The sequence below is a fragment of the Neomonachus schauinslandi genome, chromosome 6, assembly GCF_002201575.2.
Source record: "Neomonachus schauinslandi chromosome 6, ASM220157v2, whole genome shotgun sequence".
NCBI classification, from domain to species: domain Eukaryota; kingdom Metazoa; phylum Chordata; class Mammalia; order Carnivora; family Phocidae; genus Neomonachus; species Neomonachus schauinslandi.
In genome coordinates, this window is record NC_058408.1 from 62,212,500 (window position 1) to 62,228,562 (window position 16,063).

At 52.1% G+C, this 16,063-nt stretch overlaps 1 protein-coding gene across 1 annotated transcript in view; it reads left to right on the forward strand.

The window, feature by feature from the left end:
* Positions 1 to 13,373, forward strand: part of SDCCAG8 (SHH signaling and ciliogenesis regulator SDCCAG8) — a 234,050-nt gene extending 220,677 nt beyond the window's left edge. Inside the window, exons 17-18 of the mRNA XM_021682699.2 lie at positions 4,470 to 4,596; positions 13,344 to 13,373. Coding sequence (XP_021538374.2) covers positions 4,470 to 4,596; positions 13,344 to 13,373 — 157 coding nt within the window. The remainder of the gene's footprint in view (positions 1 to 4,469; positions 4,597 to 13,343) is intronic.
* The last annotated feature ends 2,690 nt before the right edge of the window (positions 13,374 to 16,063 follow it).

Below are 16,063 nucleotides of genomic sequence, written 5' to 3' on the forward strand. Positions count from 1 at the left end.
CCGCTGAGCATGGAGCCCAACTCGGGGCTTGATCCCAGGACCCCAACATCACAACATGAGCAGAAACCAAGAGTTTCGACGCTCAACCGACTGAGCCACCCAGGCGCCCCAAGGACACCTGTATTTTGAACAAACTTGAAAACCTCTGCCAGGCTTTCCTGAGTGAATCTTGCCCCGCGTTCATGGCCGCACCTCTCAGCAGGTGCAGCCCACATAGCTGGACATCCAGACAGACCTGTCCCAGGCCCCAGGCTGTGTACCTGCTCGGTGGGTGCGCGGCTCACAGGTACCTCCCCCTGACTCCAGAACTAATACCCCAGGCCTGTCCCTCCTCCCATCCTCTCTTTCCCGGTGCAGGGACCACCACCGCCTGGAGGACCAGGTCCACGTCTGTTGGTTTGGCTGCAAGCTTGCTGGGGCCAGCATCACTGACGCTGTAAGCAGCCTGCGGACTCTGGTCCAGCTCTCGGTTCTCGGACAGCATGGCCTTTGCAGCACCCCTTCTCCTGTGGGGAGCCCCTCCTACCCACCCCCCCCAAAGACAATACCCATTTTTCTTTCGCATCCTGACTTACCGGCTGAGTGGCCTGAACCAGCTCTTATCCTGTCTGTGCCTGGGTTTCCTCATCCTTAAAGTGGGGATAAGACTAGTTCCTGCCTTGTGGGGTGGTCGTGAGCACTTAGCACGGTGCCTGGCATGTGGTCAGCACTCTGGACATGGTCTGTTTCCTGGGTAGGCGCCAGCGCCCTGGACCCCACGCTTGCCCCGTGCCCACTGGTTTCCCTGCTTTCACTCAGTCTAGTTCAAGTGCTGAAACTTTCCCTTTTCCAGCTGGTCTCTCCTTAATTGGCTGGGAGCCCCACCCCCCCAAATTCCACCCCCCCACCCCCCTCCCCGCCACCTCCAGGGACCAGTTGTAATTCCTGATGTATTCCCAGTATCTACCCTATAGTACTTGACCCATGAGAGGTGCTTACCAAGGAAGGGTTGACCGGTTGATTTGTTGAATTAACTCAATGAACAAACCATTCCTTAACAATAGTTAAGAACATCTCCGAGCTCGAGCGCTTCCTGTATGGCTTTGTGCAAGTTCACTGAACCTCTCAGCGTCAGCTTCTCATCTGTAAAATGGGATGTTAGCACCTACCTTTTAATTCGATAATCCGTGCGGGGGGACTACGCTCAGGGCTCAGTAAACGTTAGCCGCGCTCCGTGGTTGGAACTGCAGCTGGGGCTGGCTGAGCGCGAGCACTTAGAAGGACAAACATGAGAGCCATAAGCAGCATGGAAAATAAAAGATGACTTTTGTGTCACAGGACACCCCAAGATATCTCTTCTAACCGATGGTAGTGAAACCTCCAAGAACAGAGTAGAAGCAGGGTTGTGCGGTGTTTGGGGCCGGCTGTTGCAAGAAATAACTTGTTAATTAAAAAAAAAAAAAAGTCTTCCCAATATTCCTAAAACACCTCAAGAGGGCTGCTATTGAAATTTATTTCCTTAACCGAGTCCCTTTTATCTAAAATCTGGGTTTCCTTCTTTGTTTCTGTCTTTTAACAAATGTGGGTTTGGGTTTGTTGTTGTTTTTTACCTTTTCTGAGCTTGTGACTGACTTTGTCGCAGCACGTGAGTGACATAATAGAGGCTGACCTTGAACAAGAAGGGAGCATGTCTTTTAAACGGGGAAGAGTCCCCCAAGATGGACTGCCCCGGGGTGTGCAAGTTGGCTCGCACTGTGAAGCTGGCGGGAGCTTCTGCCTCAGGGAAGGAAGGCTCTCCTGAGGTCCTTACTCCTCACTTCATTGGTGGTACTTCTGCAGGACGGCACCCAGCTTGATTCAGCCACTCCGGGTGGGGCCTGGGTGCTCTCAGGTAATCGCCGCCGGCATCTGAAGCCTACGGTTTGCAAAACGCTGCCAACAGAGCCTGGCCTAGGTCCTGGGGGCTCCAAGGGAGGAGGGTCTAGGCAGGAACTGGCCCCCTTTCTGGCTGTAAGCCAGTGTGGCTGGCCCAGGGCCGGCATTTTGTGCTGTGAGGAGAGCAGGGTTTGGCTCAGCCCATAGCTCTGGATCAGGCAGCCACCTCTTTCCAGGAGCCCAGAAACACACACTGAAGCCATCAGTCCATAGGACTGTTATCCCATTTGATCAAAGCACAGGGCAAGGGACCACATGGAGAAAGGCCACTCCTGGCGCCTTGTTGCCGTTAAGCCTTAATGGTGTCATCCATTTATCCCGTGTTTCTGTTGCATTTGTTTCCAGACAGCATGAAACCAGTGGGCTACTACCTGGCTAGCGCTTAGCCTGGGGCTGTCGCCACACCCAGGACTTGATTGGGGGAGGAGGGAAGCCACCCAAGGGTTTAGAGAGCTCAGCTGCTAATGATGATGCTTGTCGTCTGATTCAAATATCCAAGCAGCAGGTTGTCTGCTTCTCAAGGAAAAAGGCTCTTCTCCTCACCTCTGCATCTTCTACGGGCCCACTCCAGTGCTGGGCAGCAGAGCAGATGCTCAGATGAGCAGTGGCTGCCTGCATCTGTCGGTGTGTCAGCCCGGGCAGAGTGCCCCTGCCCCGCGCCACCCCAGCCCGCTGGCGGGGCTTCTGGGCCGCCCTGGGATGTCCTCGCCCCTCCAGGAGACGGTGCAGGAAAACTCCCGTTTGGTCTGACGCCCGGGGGTGGTTTTGAGGCTGCTCTCAGAAAACCTTGTCCCCATGTGACAGTGTGATGGGTGGCCGTGGGGACAGAGGGGGCTTCCCACAGCTGCAGTGCCTGGCTTCCCCAGGATCGGAAGCAGGGTCACAGGGGCCAGGGGGCATTACTACCGTGTATGCAATGTCGAAGCAGGAAACCGCTCACACTTGGTTGGAACATCGTGGTGTTCGGTTCTGCCCCAGCCTGATCTGGGACACTGGGAGGCCAGTCAGGGCCGAAGCAGCTGACCCTGGCCCTGAACAGCCACACACACAGGAGGGAAGAACTAAGTCCTGCCCTGGCTTCTTCCTTGCGCTTTTTCCAGAACCCAACGGAGGCTTGAGGCTAGGGGGCGGGGCTTGGGCCTGTGGGCGGGGCCAGACGGCGGCCTCCCGCGCAGGGGGCAGGGCGGGCTGTGTGAGCCTGCGTCCTGCTGCCTGGGCGCGCCCGCCGCTGGCTCTCGGTTGCCGGCTCCTCTCACTTGCTGCAGTAGGAAGTAGCAAAAGGCCGGGGTGTGCTTGAAGAGGGGGAGCCTGTAGTGCGGGAGGAGGAGGACGAGACCGGGGTGGGGACGTGAGTGTGCCTTCGGGGACGGCTTGAACAAAGATGCCCACAAAAATCCTTCCGAGGTTGAGAAGGGCGGGCAGGGCCCGCGGTCAGTGCAGTCTCGGAAATGGACAGGCTTCCAGGTGGCAGGAGAATCTGGGAGAGCATGAACAATACTAGAGTGTCATTAGGTTTCCCAGAATGTAGTTTTACCCGTCTGCAGGTGCCGCCTCCCTGTTGGGTTAGGAAAGGAGTCCGCCCACCCCCAGTTCCGGGTCTCTGCCCTCGTCAATGCTTGGTTGTGCTGGGAGCGCACGAGAAGCTTGGCCGGCCACAGGAAGGCTTAACCGGAGGGCAGCCTGACACCAGTGTCTACACATCACCTCATGGCCTTTGACTCAGTGAGTGTTGGACATGTAGCCTGGAGTTTGAAAAGCATCTTGAGCTTTTAAAATCCTTTCCCTGTGAAAATACAAGTTAATTTCACCATTGGTGCTTTTGGCCGGCCAGGAAGGGTGCAGGATACAGCCAACTTCTTTACAGAACGGTTCTGTGCAACTCTAAATTTAATCCAAAGCCTACATTTCCAGGGGTGAGTGTGCTGTAGGAAGCCGTCTGTGGACAAATGAGGATAATAGTTTGAGTGAATTAGCAAGTCTGGAGAGGAGGACCCATCAGCAGAATGACAAATTTAGGATCTTTAAAGACATCTGGTCAGCGATGCCGGAGCTCATGATTGACTGAGTGATTAATAATGGAAAACCCTTAGTTCAGTGTTTCTGCTGTCCCTCACCCACTTCCCCAGCCAGGGCGGGCCGTCTGCTCCAGCCTGCCAGAGACGTTTCCAGCTGAACAATGGAGGCATTTAGGCCCCTCATCCTCGACCTCTGTGAGTTTAAGGTTTCAGTTTTGCTTCTCCTTATCCAACTTCTCTGTGTGTGTTTCCTCATTGACAACTCCTGGAGAAGGCTCCTGATTCCCTTTCACATTTGATACAATTCCATTCAGCTTAATCAGTGCTGCGTTCCAAGAGCCTACTGGTGGCCAGCACCTCGCCCCTCAGGGTCACCTGGATTTACAGCTCCGGGTTCACCAACCAGGGCTTCCCTTGGACACGCACAGCAGCAGGACGCATTGAAGGGCTGAAGTTGGCCATTGCCCCCCTTGCTCGCTGCAGCTGGTTGCCCCCGCGTCTCGGGACCCATCCCTAACTCTGTGGTGGATCTCTCTGCAGGCTAAAGCAGCTGGACAAGCACAGCCAGGCCACGGCCCAGCAGCTGGTGCAGCTTCTCAAAAAGCAGAACCAGCTTCTGCTAGAGAGACAGAGCCTGTCAGAAGAGGTGGAATGTCTGAGATCCCAGGTACTGTGCAAACCCAGCGCAGGGGTGGGGGGCCGGGGTAGTCCTCTGGGCCCGCTTACCCACCAGAGAACACAGCAGCGTCTGTGTGGGGGGCTTTTTCTCGTTCCTTGTTTCAGAGCTGTGTCAGAACAGGTGAAATCCCCAGTGATCCCACTGGGCAGCTCGTAAGCTGGCAGGGGGATCCTGAAGATTATGCTGGGCACAGTGGGGGCACGGATGTGAGGGCCATGGGCCTGCCCTCTTGAGGGAGCTAAGGTTCATGCACAGCAACCCTCGATTCAGCAGGCCACACTGAGGGGCGCAGCCCGTGGAAGGACATGGAGGGCTACAGTGGTGAGCAGCATTCTTGCGGGAAGTAGACTCTGAACCGCCCCTGGGGGATGTGTACAGTTTGAATTGGTTGAGAAAAGAGGGGCTGCCAATTGGGGGAGCCACGGTGAGTGGACTGCAGGAGTCTTGTCCGAAGTCAGCTGCCGGGTAATTGAGCCCAGCAGCGCTACCAGTAGAGCACACACTAACTCTTGCTACCCTTGAACGAGCCTGAAAGATCGCGTCTTGTCTCCACTTTGCAGATAGGGAAACCGAGGCACCAACAGCCTGCACAGCTAGCAAGTAGGGACACTATACATGGCACCTAAGGCTGATGCCACAGCCCCAGCCTTCTGTTGAGGGTAGACCTGGGGCCACCAGAAGGGACAATGGAGGGAGGAGAATATCCAGGTGAGTCTGCAGGGTGGCGTGAGACCTTTTTCCCGAGTGGCTTCTCTTCCTGTCGGAGGAGCTGTACTTTTTGCTCCATCAAGCAACGTGTTAGGATAATGAGGCAGTCCAGGGGCTGGCCACGGTCTCCTCCTTGTCTTAGGACCTTGTATTAGGATGGCCCCCAGGTGCCCACACAGTGAGTGCTTGGAATGATTAATGGGAAAAATGCCTCTGGAAATGAGAAGAGGGGGAAACTGTCATTCTTCTTTCAAAATGTGCTGAATGGGTACCGGGGAGCCGCTCTCCTCTGAGGGAATTTTCCCACTCAGCGCACTGAAGCCCTCGCCAGGAACTACTCATTTTTCCACATAGAGTAAGAGAACACCCCCCGTGCCAGGCGCTGAACTACGGCCTGGGGTTGGGGGCCCACCAGTACACCGTGGCCCTGGTGCCACTGACCCTCTCACACCACCATGGTCGTCCGGGAGGCCTGCAGACAGGTAACTGCGAGGATCACGGATTCAGGGCCTCTGTTCACACATGCCAGGAATAGGCATTTTTAATAAGCTGGTTGGGTAATTCTGAGGGACTCGGAGCCCTGGAGGCTCCGAAGGGCTCAGACTCGACCTGGGCCACAGCCCAACTGTCTGCACGGGTCCTGCAGGAGGCAGGGCGAGCGAGCTGTGTGTGAAGCCAGCCAAGGGTTGGGGCCACCGGCTCCCTGGGCGGGTGACTAGGCTCCTGTCACCGCAGTGGAGGGACAGGGGCTCCTAGCATGAGTGAATCCTTTGGCTCTAGGAGCCAAGAACCACTTCAGAATAAGACTTGTGGGGTGTCTTCTGTACAAGCTCCGAGCACATGGCAGTTTCCTGTTGATTCTGGACCAGAGCATTGTCATGTAGGGTTTCCCTTTTAACTCCCCATCTGCCTACCTTGCAGCCATTCAGATCTTAACATGGACCATCGATGCTTAGAAACCTCTTCCAGGGCTTTAAAAAACTTGATAATTGCCAAATGGATTGCAAAATTTTCATAAAATGCATTTAAAAAAAAAAAACCAAAACCTCAAAAAATCCTCAGAAAAATGAGCAGGTCTTTCTTCTCTTGCCTGAAGCCACAGAGATGCTTTGACCATCCTGAGTTATCTGATACCAGCCCATCTGGCTCATCTCTAAAGGGATCTTTCAGATTCAAACAGTACATTTGGAGTTATTTTAATATGAACAGGACAAAAGACATTTCATAGAGGGACTGTTGGCTTTCAGTAGCAAATACTGGTGTTCAAAGAAGAGGCAGGAATCCAGTTTTGCAAGCTCGCTGCGGAATATCTAAACCGAAGGCCTGCTCTTTCTACCCAAGTGTGGCATTAGACCTACTCGGCCATGGAATAAACTGGAATTGTGAGTTTAGCTTCCAACCGTTGAGGTGAACAAAGCCGCTGTGTGCTCCCAGCAGGGATGTTGGAGGACACAGCCTGCTGCGAGCTCCCGAGTGACTGACCCCGCTCCCTGTTTTCCTGGAGAGACACTGGTTCATCTCTCGTTTAGGGATGAACCGTTTAACTAAAGGCTTCCGTTTTCTCGGCCTGGATGGATTAAGCATAAGGACTTAACTGCTTGTATCAGACTCTCAAACTCTGTCCACCCGACACCCAGCAGGGAGTGGAGAGCTCCTGGCCTGCGCTGCTGCTCCGAAGCTGAGTCCCAGGCCTCTGGTTTGCTCCCAGGCCCCGAGCCCTGGGCCCTGGAGCAGATGACGGGCCTCGGGTCGGCCTGCCGCCTCTGACGGGAAACTGACATCTGTTCAGAAGGCTTTCTTATTCTCAATCGTTTCTGCTTACATCCTGAAACCCGCACAACAGTCTGGCAGAGCGAGCCGGTCGTAGTGGTAAGTAGGCCACGGTGACGATTTTAACCATGACAATTCCCGTCTTTCCCTGCAACACTGCTGATGTGCAGGCCGCGGGCCGCCAGTGGGCCTGGCTCAGGGCTTCGGGGCCGCCTTTCTTCGTGTGACTAAAAGCGGTGGCTTTGTTACTCTCCTGCCTCATGCTGCGGGTGGGGGACTTCTAGAAAATAGCTTTTAAAATGTCCTCAAATGGCTATGCTGGTCATCCTGAAGACCCCCACCCAGCCTGCCTGCAGACATGGCCCCACGGCCCCTCCCTGGGCACAGGCCCTGTCGCCTCTTCTTGGTGGGCACAGAGACTCTGGCTGGGTCTCAGGGGAGTGGTGGTGGGGCCTGGTGGCTGGGAGCAGGGGGTCAGTGGTCTGGGACCCAGCGCCTGGGGCTCTAACATCTGGCCAAGGAGGGTGGCACCAGCTGCTGAGATCAGTCTCTTCTTGGGGAGAATGGCAGCTGAGAGATGGGAAAGAACAGAAGTTGTCCATTTAGAGGATGGTTTTATACCCCCGAGGGTTTGTGGAGGAACTACTCATTGGGCAATGACTCGGGGTTCAGATTTGCGTCTTTTGATAGCCACCTTCTCCCCCGGGCCCTAGGGCTCCGTCCTCAGTGCTCAGTCTGGGGAGGGGCGCCCTTCCAGTCCCTGCAGACGAAGCATCTCTACAGTCGGGAAGCTCTCCTGAGACTGACTTATCAGTGATTAATCAGTTGGCCCTGTGACTTTTGCGTATTCTTGGCAGTGAACTGACTTTCTAATTTGATTCAAACTTGTGCTTGGATCCAGCAGCCACATGTGATTATAAGGAAAATCACGGACATTGTCTCATTACACGGAAGGATGTGGCAAGAGAGCTGAAAGGAGCAAAGAACCGGGCACAGGGGAGAAGGGGAGGCAGGGCCCATTTGTGACCTGAAGCCAGGGGCAGGGCACCTTCAGAAATGGCCGCTTGAGGGAGGGTCACCGGGCAGGGGTCCTGCTGAGGAGTGGGGGGTGCCTGCCGCTCGCCCCGGATGGGACCTGGAGATGTACGCAGGTTTGTGAGGGTCCTTCCTGAGCCTTGGGGGCCTCGCCGGCCTCATGTGGGTGCTTCCCCAAAGTTAGCTACCTGCAGGACAGATGGTGCTTGAATAGAACAGCAAATACACTGAATAAAATAAATTAGAAAGCCTCCTCCTGAACCAAGAGTTTTTGGAAAGAATTCTAAATAGATGAAAACAAACAATTTGATTTCAACCAAATTGTTGTTTTTTTGTTTTTATCCTGATTTTCACCCGAATTGTCAGTCTCAAAAATAAACACTGATACATTCCCAGAAAATATTTTTCAAATAAAAACTGACTCTGTTAAAGTTTGCCCTGATTCTTTCAAAACTGTGTACAAGACACTGTCAACCAAAGTGACTTGCATATTTTTTTAAATACACTTGAACATATGCAGCTAAAATGTCATTAACTCCCTGCTGCCTGAGTGTTTTTCAAGAGTGACACGAGACCCCTGGTGCTGTGTTTCCAACATAAGGGTCTCGCGACCCTCAGAGAAACTTCCCCGAGCAACTCGAATAGCACAGTTTAACTTTTGTGGGTTGGTATTTTTTTTTTTTTTTTTTGTCCCCACGGAAGGCCCTGTGTGTAATTAATATTGAAAAGCACATACGGCTTCATTGAAGCCAAACTTGCTCTTCCGTTTAACAGTTCAGTTTGTCCAAGAGTGAATAATTTCAGAATGAGACTCATGGAAGAAAAATAAATCGAATTTTCTGTTGCTTCAGACACACTTGCTCCAGTTATTGCTTCCTGAGTCAGACGTTACATTTTGCAATATAAATTCACAATCAAGATTTTAAAGGGAGCTAAATATTTTAATCCAATTAGACAAGTGAACAAAACACTGAATATTGCATGGAGTGTGGAGAAGTGGTTCTTGCCTTTAAAAGACTGTGATTCCGTCACATTACAACCCCAAATGTCAGTGTTGTCTTTATTCTTAACGCTTTCAAACATGAGGCAGCCAGAGGCTCCTCTCTGTGCTGTTGGTGACACTGTCTGTCCTTTGGGAATTCTTAAAAATCTATTTACCATGGAAACATGGTCCCTATAAAACACAGACACCTGCCCATGTGCAGAGGAAGTTTGCGGGACTCGCGGGATTCCAGAAAGCTGGAAGATGACATCGTGGGATTGCACGAGGTGTGGGACCCTGGTGTCGGCAGAGCTCTGAGGAGGAGCGGGGCGCAGGAGCTGCCAGATCCGGGGGCGCCTGGGCACTTTGACCCTGGCCGTGTGTGGTCCCCCCCCCCCCGCCCACCGGGCCACAGGTCCAAGTCCAGCTCCAGCTGCTGTTTTCCAGAAAGCCAAGGAAGCATCGCCCCGCCTTCATTCTGCAACGAAGGCTTTCCCGCCTCTGCTTTTCCTTTCTCTGGTTTCTCCTGATGCTCCCCGCTTTGGGAGCCCAAACACAGGGAGCCAGGCCTGTGGTCCCTGTGGTCTAGGGACCCTGGGGCTTTGACCTCTGTCTGCACAGACCAGTGGTCGTCAGAGGCCCTAGGGGAGAAGGACCGCCGGGTGTGCTGGTGACCTCATCGTGAACTCTGGGCCCGTTTTGCACCTGCCCACAGCCGGATGGATTCCTGGGAAGGTCAGTGAGTGTGTAGGCCACTTAGTGGGGCGCAAGGCGGGACTCTGCTGACCCGGAGGCAGCCCGCCGTGTGCCCTGCGCCTTCTGCCACGTCGCGGGCCCCCCTGAAGGCCATGTTGCACCTTCCTCCGAGCGAACCGGTGACCACCTGGAGGAGTCCACGTGGCCTGTGTGTGCTGGCCGGCCTTCCCCATGACTCCTGCTCAGCTCCACAAAGATCACACTTGGTGGCTTATGTGCTCTAACTGAGCGGGTCAGAAGAGCACAAGAGAGCCTGGACTTCGAGGTCACACCACCGGGGGCTCAGATCTCAGCTCTGTACCACTTCGGGGAAGTGGTTTAGCTTTCCTATCATTCAGGTCCTGGTCAAAACCAAAACCGAAACCAAAAACCAAACAAAAACCCTTAAAAAGAGAACCGGCTTCCCTTTAGGAGGGAGCCCCCGCACAACCCCGACTCCGGTGAAGGTGACTGTGAAGCCGGCCAGGTTGGCAGGCGTGAAGGGGCCACTGGATAAATCATTCAGTGTCCTTTCTGTACAGGTAGGAGAAAGAAGGCCCAGAGATGAAGTGAACAGAACTGGGAAGTGACTGGCAGGGAACTGAACTCCAGAAGGTGGTCAGTCCCTGGGCTGCGGGCTGCTTGGACGGGTGAGCGTCCATCTGCCTCTCTCCTGGGGCAGGGCCTGCAGCCGGCTCTGGCCCCCCCAGGCAGTAGCTACTGGTGGCTTCCCTGGAGCTCTGTTCACTGGGGACAAGCTTGAGAATGCCCCAGTTGGAGGTGGGGGCGGGATGCTTTTCTCTGGTTAAAAATAGATGCTTTCTTGCCAGAGGCACAAGGAACAGGGCCATTTTTTGACCTGGCCGCACAGAGACGGAAAACGTGCAAATGAGCGAGACGGGTGGGGGTGTGCATTTGGGGGGAACTAGTGAGAGGCTGGGTGGAGGTGCGCCGGTGGAAGCACGGGTCAGGTGGGGCTGAGCATGCGCGGTCTGTGAGCAGGGGCGAGGCAGGCCGGGCATTCCCCGGGGTGGGGGGTGGGGAGCCCGGGGGCTTGGGAACAAAGAGGCAGAAAAGGCTCTGCTGGACCCCACAGCGTGGTTGCCTGGGGAACAATTCAGGTCACCGAGAGAGACTCATTTTTTAAACTCTGAATTTCAAGTTAAACTTCAGAAATAAACACAAAAGTCAGGGTTTGTGGAGAGAAGGCTCTATTAGGTTTTTAAAACGAGAACAAAGAAAATGGGGTCGCGGCAGCAGGCGTGCAGACGGGGGGCACGTCTGTCATCTGTGGACAGTATTTCAGAAGAGCAGCTGCCAGGGTGCCCCGTCGGCCCTCCCCTTGCTGGGAGGGCAGCCCCAGACCACGGCAGATGTGGCCACACCACCCAAGCAGGCCGCAGCAAGGGCCATGGTGACAGGTTGAAGGCAGAGGATGGGGAGGCGGCCGAGGGCTCCAGTCCCAGTTCAGACCAGCTAATGTCCCACTGGCACGCACGTCCTCACCCCCCCTTCACAGCCAGACCATGATCACTGTGGTGTGGACGGTGGACCCAACTTTCTGGAAATAGCCCTAAGAAGTGATGGCAGAGGAGTGAGATTTGGGCAGTAGCTAAGGGTTCTCTGTCTCTGGACATGCCGCAGGATGGGGGGAGCACTGAGGAATGTTCTCTACTAAAGCTCCAGCAAATGGAGGGCAACACTGGGTGCTGCATTTATAGACCAAACAGTGACATGGGCACGGGGTGAATTACTCAGATGTCTACAGGATGGGGCGGGCAGCCGTAGGCACTGGGGATCCCGGACCAGTGAACGGTAATATTGGGGCTGTAATCCTAAAGTCAGGACTGGCTTTGCATCAAAACCAAATAAAATATCAAACCAGCGGAGAGACAGTGCCAGGGAATTTGCTCCAGGGAGAGAGATTCGGCCTGGCTCCTGTTTGCTCACATTGGGGACCTCACATCTGCGCTGCTCCCAAGGGGTCCCACAGGGGCGGGGGGTCGAGGGTTCCGGGGAGCCGTCTGAGGGCCGCCAGGGAACGGTCAGGTGATGATCAGTTACTAGATGGGCCTGGAGCCCACAGGCACTATGAACTCATTATAAGGAGAGATGCCAGTTTCCGTGAGTTTGGTTTAAAAGAATTCCTGTGATATTTTCTTTCTACTGCAGGTCTTTACCATTACTCTGTGCACACGTCATTGGGGTGTGTGTCTTCTACCCGAAGTTCAGTTACATTTTTCTTTTTTGATACGCCTGTCATGGTTTATGCTTATCCTTGTGCTCAGAGACACGCATCCCACTCACTTACTCAGTGTACAGCCCCCACCTGCGTTCCAAGCGTGGCGGCTGCACACGTGACATTCTAATGACCCTTCTACTTACAGACTTGCGCACTAAAGAGGCATGATCAGTGTCACACACACTGAGAAGCCTGAGATGGAAATAATCCCTTTTTGCATCTTTCAAAAGAGGCAACAGACTGATTTTCCTATTTCTCTTGCGTGAATTCTGATCTTTTGCTCACTATCCTGTCTTGGAAATCCTCAAGTAATCGTGGCTGAAACTGGGTTCTCACAGGAGCCCCCCTCCCTCCGCCGATTCTAGCTCAGGAAATCTGCGTTGGGGAGGGCAAAGGCCCACATGTCTTTCTGGAAGGTGGTTGCCAGCCAGCCAGCCAGACCAGACCACCTGCTCCTCGAGGTCAAGGATTGTGTCTTATTCATCTTCCCACGTGGTACCGGGTAGGTACACAGGAGGTGCCCTGTTTTGTGCAATGAAACTGTCTGCAGTGGTTTCTGGCACCACTTCTGGCCATGGGTTAAACTAATCTGAGCAGCCGGGTGGGCCAGGGCCGTCAACGGTGTACTCACTCCACTAACCTGTGACTCCCTCAACCCAGTTTTCACGAGCTGGTTTTGAAACCTTTATTCCTGTTTAAAGCCAACAGGCCAGATACACCAAATCCCTCTTCCAGCATGTGGGAGGTGGTTTCCATGTGAAAAAAATGCCTTTATATATGTTATAATAATGTGTCTGCTACTAAAAACTTGGGAGGTTTTAGCTCGTTTTGATTTCACTAGGAATGTCTCAGGGACACTTGGCCTGCATCCTGTTTTTGTTCTAGCTTCCCCAGCTGTAATGTCTGAGCGGTTTTCAGTAAACAGACCCTGGTGCGGATCGGGGTCTCCTTCCCCTGACAGGAAGGTGGTGGCTCTCCAGCCACACCCTGTCATCGGCCTGCCCTTCCTCAAGAGACAGACAAGCCTCTGGGGTACAGATGGTTTTCAGAGTTCAAGCCTTAAAACAAAGTCGTTCACCTCACGTTCCGTGGTCAAGTAGTGCAAGCTTTTCATGCGTCTGGTTACATACCATCTCTGCATTTTTAGCAAAAGAGTTGATTTTCCTCCATAAACGTAGAAGGGGCACCTCAGCCAGTGAGAAGACAAATCACAGGGAAGAACAAGATCTATTTAAACTTACTTTTTATTATCATTTTTTCCAGTTACCCAGCATGCGACAATCTGATTGCTGACCTGGACGAAACAGAGTGAAATAAATGGTTTACAAAGAGATATTTACATTCATCTGATTTGTTCGTGAGATGCCACAGCACACCACGACCTTCCGGAACAGTGGCCGGCGCCCGGGATGGCAGTGGGCCGCTCGCTCGGCGCCCCGTCCGCTGCTCGGCGGCACTGTGTGTGGGCGGCCTGCGGCTCAGCTCTGACACCAGATGAGGAGCCCTCCTGCTATGTTTCCAGAAATGGCTTGAAGTGATGATGTTTTTAGATCTGCTCATTTGTATGCTGTTACACACGACTTTCAATAAATGAACTTTTTAAAGACCTGAATTATAATGTTTCCTTTTTACCTTGTAGTGATGAACGAAACACACCAAAAAGGCACATATTTTAACTAGGCCAGAGGGTATTAAGGACCAGACTTTCTTCCTGCCATTCACGTTTCCTTCCCTCTTCGTGAGCTAGAGAGCATCCTTTAACTTCTGATGCTTTTAATCAACATCTCGTAAGACTCCATTACTTATCATCCTGCTACTCTGGGCACAGTCAGGAGACACCAGGAAGCACTGTTTATCCTGTCCACTCTGTTCACAAGGAAAACAGACAAGAAAGCATCTTTGGCTTTGTGGTGTCGGATTTCTTCTCGAATGTGCGGTGTTTGAGAGGAGCCTACGAATGTACTTTGTGGAATTGCAAAGTTGACTTCGAGGTCTATCAGATATCTGTACACAGATCGTTATTTTACTTTAAGAGAATATTTCTACTACACACAGTTAAGCCCTCAGATGCTTGAAAGTAATAAAAACTGGGCACTGAAAGTGTTGTATTGTCTTTGAGGAGGACAATGAAGCGCTAAAGGCAAGGCAAGGCTGCGGGCGGGAGGAGGCCCTGACCTCAGGCCCTCCTCCTGGCTAGTGTTCCCGAACCCTTGCTCTCACCGGGCCCCCGTGGCCTCTCCGGATGGACGGGGATTAGGCTTTGGAGGAGGTGGGATGATACACACGCAAAGACCTTTCGAAAGTCTCTCGAGCATGGAAAAGGTTCAAGCCTGAAAGAGTAGAACTTCTACTATTTGGATTCAGTTTTTTATTTAATCCAATGTGCTAGACATCAAGGTTGTCACCTAAGATATGTTAACTGTCCCTAATTCTGTTTGAGGACTACAGTAAATAAATTACACAATATTCTACAAATAGCACCCTTAAAGAATTGTAGAGGTCACTTTATTTTAGCCTCCTGGATCTGTCCATCCCAGTGGTTTCGAGAGAAGAGCACACGGAAGAACGCCCTCAGATCTGGCTGTGTGACACACACGTGCCTGACTAACTCTGGTCCCAAAGCCATTCCTCTACTCAGCTTAGTCAGGAGCAAAGCCAAGTTTGTACAACTGTAGGTTTATGAGGTAAAATCAGAAAAAGGCCCCTCCAAAATAAGTCTAGATAAATCAGACTGGAGTACAACCACCCTACCCATCTCTCACCCACGACTAAGTTTGTTAATTTGCCAACGTACATCCTAAGAAAGGAAGTATGCAGAGCAACACGTGTTAAGGTTATCAGGAAGACATTACTGAGGAGTGACACTCCTGAAGAGTTCTGGGCCCAAACTGTCAGGTGTGAAGCTTGTTAGGTCCCTAATGCATCTCCAGGGAGCCCCCTTCTTCCATCCCTGACTTCACGGGAGATGCGCCTGAGACCCATCGCTGAGGGGCCGGCACCTCCCCTTCAGAAGCGGCCCCTCGTCCAAGTTTGCACAACTGCACTATTGCCATTTTACTGAACTAATAACAGAGCAGTCCTGCATGTGTCTGGGGCTACAAGAGACGGACAATAGTTATTCTCCTCTCACATTTTATACAGGGTAGGTTAATACCAGCTGGAGCTATTAAAAATCTTTTTTTTTTTTCCAGAAAAGAATTGATTTTCTGAGACTACAGAACCACATCCAACAACAATAAACAGAGAAGTAGCAGATTGACATAGTGCTTTATTTAAGCCGTCTGTACGAAGGAAAATAATGTGCATCCCTATCATATACGTGTAAAAATACTAAGGATGTACAGTGTACAAAAACAGTTTCTTGTAGTTATTTCACATCCTTGTGGGTCATATACTTAAGGAAATGAACAGTTTTAGTATGACCGACAGTAATAGTAATACAGTTTTTCTTGGGTTCATAGTTGCGTCTGCTTAAAATCCTTAACCAGATGACTAGATCTTGCGCGGATCTAATGAAAGAACTAGCAAGGTCAAGAAATGTCACAAACTATAAAGCTACAGGGAGGTAATTCAATTACCAATTTAGAGGTTTTCTTTTTATTTAAATAAATACTTTACATTTCATGCTTGCCTGTAATGCACTACCAGGAGCAAGATAAGGAAATTCTACTGTAGACAGTACGAACAGTAGCAGCAAAGTGTGTACGTTGAGGTGTAATACAGAGACCCTGCAGTTAGTAAGGAAGGCCCTTACTTTTGTCCTCTAGGAGAAGCAAGGGGCCCCTGCAAGAACAGTCAGCTTTAAGAAGCCGGAAATCAGGTAAGGGAAATGGAAAACAATACTGGAATAATGCTATGTCATTAGTGTAGAAAGCAAAGCTGTGAGCAACCCGCCAAAAAATCCAAGCAGAAATGGCCAATTTCCTCCCAGATGGCTGCATTAAGACAAGAGGGCAGACTTCACGGAAGTTAGTGCGGGATGG